Raw genomic sequence first — 7,500 nt, forward strand, 5'->3', positions numbered from 1 at the left:
CACACACACACACACACACACACACACAAACGTGTGCGCACACAAACCGATGTGTCAATCTCACCATGCAAATAAGACACTTGTATCTGTCTCCCCGTGACAGCTGCTTCTCCAGATCTCTTATCCGACACTTCAGGGCCTCCAGAGTGGTCAGATTAGAGTCCTTAGAAAGACTGTGGAGAGAGAGAGAGAGAGAGAGAGAGAGAGAGAGAGAGAGAGAGAGAGAGAGAGAGAGAGAGAGAGGAGAGAGAGAGAAGAGAGAGAGAGAGAGAGAGAGAGAGAAGAGAGAGAGAGAGAGAGAGAGAGAGAGAGAGAGAGAGAGAGAGAGAGAGAGAGAGAGAGAGAGAGAGAGAGAGAGAGAGAGAGAGAGAGAGAGAGAGAGAGAGAGAGAGAGAGGGAGAGAGAGAGAGAGAGAAAAATAAAGAGAGAGAGAGCGAGAGAGAAAGAGAGAAAGAGAGAGAGAGAGAGAGAGACAGAGAGACAGAGACAGAGACAGAGAGAGAGGGGGGGGGGGAATGACGGAGAAGGCAAAAATGAGTGTGTGGGAGAGACAGAGAAAGGGGAGAAAAACAAAGAGAGAAAGTACAGTCAGCACTCAGATGATGCTGTATGTCATCTGTAATAAGATAATTACAGTATGGCCCCCTGAAGCTGTCCAAGACCAGGGCTAAAGATGGGCTGGAGGACCCCAAAAGGAGGGCGAAAGATGAAAAGACACACACTGCATTGATGGCATCATTACCAAACACAAATGAAATAATAATGGTCCACAGCACTGATCCATGCTTCCAAAAGTTTAACGGCACAACGTTTCAGACACTCAGTCTTCATCAAAATGTATCTAGCAAAACGTTTTGGATGTTCATTTCAGTCCTTCATAAAAGTGCAACTATCGTGCTATTAAACTTTTAGGACCATACTGTAGAAGATCAGTGTTGCAGACATTTATTATTTATTTTCAGTTCTCTTCTGTTTGGTTCAGTACCGGTATTACTGATGTGCACACATTCTCTCTTTATCATTAACAAACAGCAAGAGATCATGTCTGAAATCTTCAATCGTACAAAACATAGTTCGGCCCCATACTACACTATTTGTAAAGCCGATTTCTATCAAACATGTGAGATGTGTGGAATAAGCATGGCATGTTTCACACGTTATATACAATAACTGTATACATGTTGAGGGTTTGAACATACGAACAGAAATACAGTATGTACAGTACGTAGTTGACCAAACATGAAGGAATGGGCCTTTAATCAGAAAATCGTACTCATCTGTCTAAGCAACAACAACAACACACAGCCCTGTGCTCTGTTTACACTTCAAGTTTTTTAAAGGGCTTTTTTGCCTTTATTTCTGACAGTACGGTGAAGGAGAGACATGAAATGAGTGGGCAGAGAGAGAAAGGGAAGGTTCGGCAAATGACCCAGGCCAGAATCAAACCCGGGTCGCCTGCACAGTAACCCAATTCCCTACCGTTAGGCCAGGGCAAGTTTTCAACAGAAATTGTGCACTGTATGTGAGTGTAGCCCAGGTGTTGCTATGATTAGGGACCGCAGGGCAGAGAGAGTGGCACAAATCAGCTACTGTAGCGTCCCAAATGAGCTACAGTGTCACAAATGAGTTAGCGTTGGGGGCCAGGCAGGCACAAGGAAAGGCAAGGCACGACACGGCAGCGGCCGCATTAGAGCGGAGCCGGAGCGCTGCTGCTGCTGTTGCTGGATTCATGTGGTTCAGTTCAACTTCTCTCCCCTTCTTACTTATTCACTTCCTGCCTCACTCTCTCTCTCCCTCATTCCTTCCTTTCTCCCTCTTTCCTTCCTTTCTCCCTCTCTCTCTCCCTCCTTCCTTATTTCTTTCCTTCCCACTTCCATACTCAGGGACTCAGAGGGGACACCTGCCTCCCAGCAGGCAGTCATTTGTCTGGGGCCGGTTGTCGGCACGCTATGCCACCACCTCCACTACCGCCGCCACCTCCACCTCCGCCACCGTGTGACACCACTCAGTGCCACGAGTCTCATTTCCCTCCTCACTTACCCATCGCCACTCATGCGTCCGCTCTCCTCCGCTGCCCCAATTAAATTACGCACCCTGCTCACCGACACACACACACACACACACACACACACACACACACACACACACACACACACACACACACACACACACACACACACACGTACACGCACACAAATACACACACTATGGGTACACACATACACACACACACACACAAACACACACACAGATACATACACCCAGACATGTACACAAACGCTGACACACACACAGACAAACACACGCAGAGACACACACACACACTTACGATCACATTTCCAAATCCCCATCGGAAGACCTTGGCAAATTCTCCCACATTTAATCACCTCTCAGGAAGCCAGCCATGACAGGGGGATGCTTAGAGTGATCCATCATAAATACTTCATCTTATATGTTATAGATGAAGAATACAGAGCTATGTGTGTATGTGTATGTATGCGTGTGCGTGCCAGAGTGGGTTTAAAGTGTGTTCCCTTAAGCGCTTTTAGTTGAAGACTGCACAGGGACAGTTATGTCCTACAGTGCTACTTGCTTGTTTACAAAAATAGTTTTAGGTTGTTGTACATGGGTGCCGCTAGGGCAGAGAGAGTAGATATATACTTAAAGAATCTCTGGCTAGGGGGGAAAAGGTGTTACAGATTCTAAGGGCCCAAGCACTGACAGCACTGACAGGGCCCCTTAAGACGGCCCAAAGTTCGAATCTTTCATGAGGCCAAATTTTCTGGTGGCATCCCTGCTGTTGTATGATAGTGATGACCATTGTGGGTGTACATTTGTCTGGGTGTGTTGGTATCAGTGTCTGTCTGTGTGTATAAGTCTGTGTGTGCTTCTATGTGCTTCATACGTGTGTGCATGTGCATGTGTGTGTGTATGCACACGCGTCTAAAATTGAGGACAAAAAAACACATTCCTTATGTAATGACCAATACATCTTTTTTTCTAGTTAGCGAAGTGACATTGATACATTATGGCAAGGGGGAGGAGGGAGCGTTGAGGAGGGGGTGATCGGAGCGGAATGGGGAGAAAAAAAGAAAGAAAAAAAAAATGTTTCCCCTCTCTGCCTCCTCCTTATCAGATATGAGTGTAAACGAATGTGGTCCTCGATGAAAGAGCCATTTGCTGCTGTCACAATGGGCCCAGCTGCTGTGCGTTGTGTTGTGGTGTGAGGGTGTGAGGGGTGCGTGCGGGGGGTGGGGGGATGGTTGGGCTATAAGCGCTGTGCGATATAAGAGGGGAGGGGACCAGGGGGCTGGGGGGTAGGAAGTTCCCCTGTCATTTATAAATCTCAGACAGATTAAATTATTCACCACCATACACGGACATTGAGCATGAAATTTAGCAGCAATCATACTGGCACCATTCACCAACTCATTTATCATCAGGGCTAGAAGGAGAGAGAGAGGGCAGAGGGACGCGTGCACACACACACACACACACACACACACACACACACACACACACACACACACACACACACACACACACACAGAAAGCCCAGTATTATTATAAAACAAATTTTACACTAATAAAATAACAGCCTGTCCCTATTTCCTTGATTAATGGGACCATCACACTGATAGATTGCTCTTGCCTGCGCAAAGCCAAGCTAAGAGCGCTGGCGAGTGTCAGACAGACGCTGCTATAGCCTGGGAGGGTGAGCGCCCTCCCACCCCAGAAAGCGTCTCTCTCTCTCTCTCTCTCTCTCTTTCTCTCCCTTTCTCTCTCTCTTTCTTTCTCTCTCTCTCTTTCCACTCCAGGGTTCAGGTGGGGTTGGAATTCGGCATTCAGCATTCGACATTCGCTGCTTGCCAGCCTGAGACCGGGAATTTTTACATTTCATTGTTTGCAACCCTTGTAGCCCTGACACGCTTACATATGACACAACCCACCCCTCAACCCCAGAGAGTGTCTCTCTCTGCACTCCAATTCAGCATTCGCTGCTTGTCGGGCTGAAACCTGCAAAAAAATCTTGTATTGTTTGCAACTCTTGCAGACCAGCCACACTTGCATATGACACGAGCCGTCCCTCAATCCCACAGGGCGACTATTAGCGGGATCCCGCTCATCCCCAGAGGGCCACCAGGGCAGCCGGAAATAGTGCTGTGGCATTACTTTCTGGGGCGCGGGTTAGCTTAACATAGAAATGGATGGGTGACGGCGTCTTCTGTGTGTGTGTGTGTGTGTGTGTGTGTGTGTGCGTGCGTAGGTGCGGGGGATGCAAAATGGATGTGTGTGTGGTGGTCTTGACAAAGGATTCTGTCTCAGCTGCACTGTTCCGACATGATGACTGATGCCACACACACACACACACACACACACACACACACACACACACACACACACACACACACACACACACACACACACACACACACACACACACACACACACACACACACACACACACACACACACACACACACACACACACAGAGAGAGTAATATTCTCATTTCACACTTCACCTGGCTAACCCCTGACACTCGTTATGCATCTAGCCAGAGCAGCATCCCTTTCCCCTGACCAGTCTGACCTACCAAGAGGACATCAGGATACAGTGTGTGTGTGTGTGTGTGTGTGTGTGTGTGTGTGTGTGTGTGTGTGTGTGTGTGTGTGTGTGTGTGTGTGTGTGTGTGTGTGTGTGTGTGTGTGTGTGTGTGTGTCTGTGTGTGTGTGTGTCTGTGTGTCTGTGTGTGTCTGTGTGTTATACCACTATTGTGAGGACCACAACCTGACAATTTACCTTTGCTGTGAGGACATGTGTGGTGCTGTAGGACATTTTGGTCAGTCCTCACAGCCATTAAATATGTTGTTTTGTTGTTGATTTAAAAAACGAAAAAGTGCAAAACATTTGTTTAATAGGTTAGGGTTAAGAATTGTTTTGGTCAGGGCACAATTCAGCATCCACTAGTTTTGATTGTAAAATGCATTGGAGTCAATGGAAGGTCCTCACAAAGATTCCAATGTAGTGTGTGTGTGTGTGTGTGTGTGTGTGTGTGTGTGTGTGTCTGTCTGTCTGTCTGTCTGTCTGTCTGTCTGTCTGTCTGTCTGTCTGTCTGTCTGTCTGTCTGTCTGTCTGTCTGTCTGTCTGTCTGTCTGTCTGTCTGTCTGTCTGTCTGTCTGTGTGTGTGTGTGTGTGTGTGTGTGTGTGTGTGTGTGTGTGTGTGTGTGTGTGTGTTGTGTGTGTGTGTGTGTGTGTGTGTGTGTGTGTGTGTGTCTGTGTCTGTGTGTGTGCAAGTGTCTGTGCGTGTGCAAGTGTTTGCGTGTGTGTGGATATCTGTGGAGGAGTACTCACATATCCATGCTGGTGTTTTTGCAGGTCCCCTGCAGGAGGCTTGTGCTGCCGCTGTCCATTTTGCTGTTCTCTCCATTGCTTGTGGAGGGAGCTTCTGCAAATAAAGAACATTTTCACCATGAAGTTCAAGTGCACTAATGCAGTTAAAGTGCACTAAAAACAAATGCTACCACAATTTTACACACATAACCTCTGGTGCGTGCACACACACACACACACACACAGACACACAGACACAGACACACACACACACACACACACACACACACACACACACACACACACACACACACACACACACACACACACACACACACACACACACACACACACACACACACACACACGCCCCTGCGGTAAATACTGATATCTGTGACTCACCCTCCCCAGTCCATTTGGAGCAGTCAGAATGACCGGCACATGGAGGTGTCCCACCACAACTGAAATGACACAGAAAATATCATTATGATTTTATTATTATATTCATTATGTATTATTACTAGTATTTCATTTTCAACCTACAGTTATGTGTGGGTCAATTTCCTATTTGCTATCACATACAAAAAGGTTGGAAACAATTTATTTGAGGATGGTTACATATGTATGGCACGAGACACTTCATTCATGACTAAATTTGTTTTATTTTGGTAATATCTTAGTTCAAGGCAATTTCAATTTAACATAAAAAAATATCAACACTGTGTTAATCACATGTTTTATTTTCCAATCACAGTCATAGATTCTACATCTACAATATACTCATATCACTCACTACAAGTGACTTAAAAGTGCACGGTGCCTACTTTAATGCTGTTCTCGGTCCTTCCCTCTCATCTCCCTTACGCCCGTCCTCTCCTGAACACGGGATGACGTCCACCTCAGTGTATCTACAGACAACCATTAAAGATCCACTCTGCACACAGGCACGTCTTTTTTACATATCCTTTTAATTTTAAGTTCAAGTGAAGGGTTTGTTTTTTTGTCGAACCCACTTATCTTTGTTGTTGAAATCCAGAATCCTCTGAATAGAAAAAAAGTCCAGAATAATTGTGGATTTGCAGTAAAAATGAATGTACGAAAATGATCTGTTTAGATTTTATATAATAGTGCTTACATGTTTAAAGAATGAATGATTGCTGATTTCACTATAATTAACATGTACATTCATTGATATGCTCCACAGGGATCAGAGGCAGCGGTGTAGTCTACTTTTTTGAAGTGGGTATACTGTATATTCAAGCATTTTTTGAAGTGGGTATACTGTATATATTTGTGCTATTCAAATCAATGGATCAATCAATTTTAAGTGGGTGTACTGAAATCCCTGAAATTTAGAAGTGGGTATGCTCCGTATACCCGCGTTCTACGTAGACTACACCACTGGTCAGAAGGTTGTTATAGGCTGGGGTCCAAAACAGCTGATCAGAGGTCAGTTGTGAGAAGGATACTGTGCTTTGCCGTATTCCAGAGTGTCATCTCCGTCTACATCCAGGTCAACATCGCTGTCGTGGTTTTCCTTAAATGTGCTGCTCACAAACCCAACACCTGTAGTTAAGACAGGGTAGCAAACGCCTTTGGTGAATATGCTGCAGGTATTAAGACAAGTAGACTGAAATAAAAAATGACTCAATGAAAGAGAATGGTTGAAATTGCACATGTACAGTGCATGGCTACACAGTAAACATTTTTAGTTTTACTCAACATTGTGTAAAAATTAAGAGCTGAAGAGATGAAATTACACTGCCCCCCTGCAGAATTTTACACTGACTTTTGACTCCATGTTAGAGTAATTTGATTCTCCACAGTTCTGTAAACACTGCGTATATTAACATATTACGTACATATTTGCGTATTTACGGACACCTAATTGTTTCACTGTGTAGAAGAACATTAATAGAGTCAGACTATTCATCATATTTTGTTCTTGCTTCTTTGTGACTTGTCCTGAGTGTTGACCAAATGTACAGATTCTGTCATACACTGTACTGTATGCCTTCATGTTCACACAGGGCACACAGATGCACATGTTAGCACGGGGAGCCGGGAGGCCCTTAGGGGTTACATGTGTGACTCTTCACATGTGAGAAGGATGACAAATCCCCCAACCCCCAGGCAACGCACACACGTGCAGACGCAGGCACGCAGG

The 7,500-nt window shown here is 45.4% G+C and overlaps 1 protein-coding gene across 1 annotated transcript in view; it reads right to left on the reverse strand.

The window, feature by feature from the left end:
• rnf220b (ring finger protein 220b) overlaps window positions 1–7,500 on the reverse strand; it is a 63,861-nt gene that overhangs the window by 1,555 nt on the left and 54,806 nt on the right. The window contains exons 9-12 of the mRNA XM_063202066.1: window positions 6,803–6,899; window positions 6,198–6,241; window positions 5,355–5,448; window positions 65–173 (exon numbers count right to left, since the gene is read on the reverse strand). Coding sequence (XP_063058136.1) covers window positions 65–173; window positions 5,355–5,448; window positions 6,198–6,241; window positions 6,803–6,899 — 344 coding nt within the window. The remainder of the gene's footprint in view (window positions 1–64; window positions 174–5,354; window positions 5,449–6,197; window positions 6,242–6,802; window positions 6,900–7,500) is intronic.

The sequence above is a fragment of the Engraulis encrasicolus genome, chromosome 6, assembly GCF_034702125.1.
Source record: "Engraulis encrasicolus isolate BLACKSEA-1 chromosome 6, IST_EnEncr_1.0, whole genome shotgun sequence".
Lineage (NCBI taxonomy): Eukaryota > Metazoa > Chordata > Actinopteri > Clupeiformes > Engraulidae > Engraulis > Engraulis encrasicolus.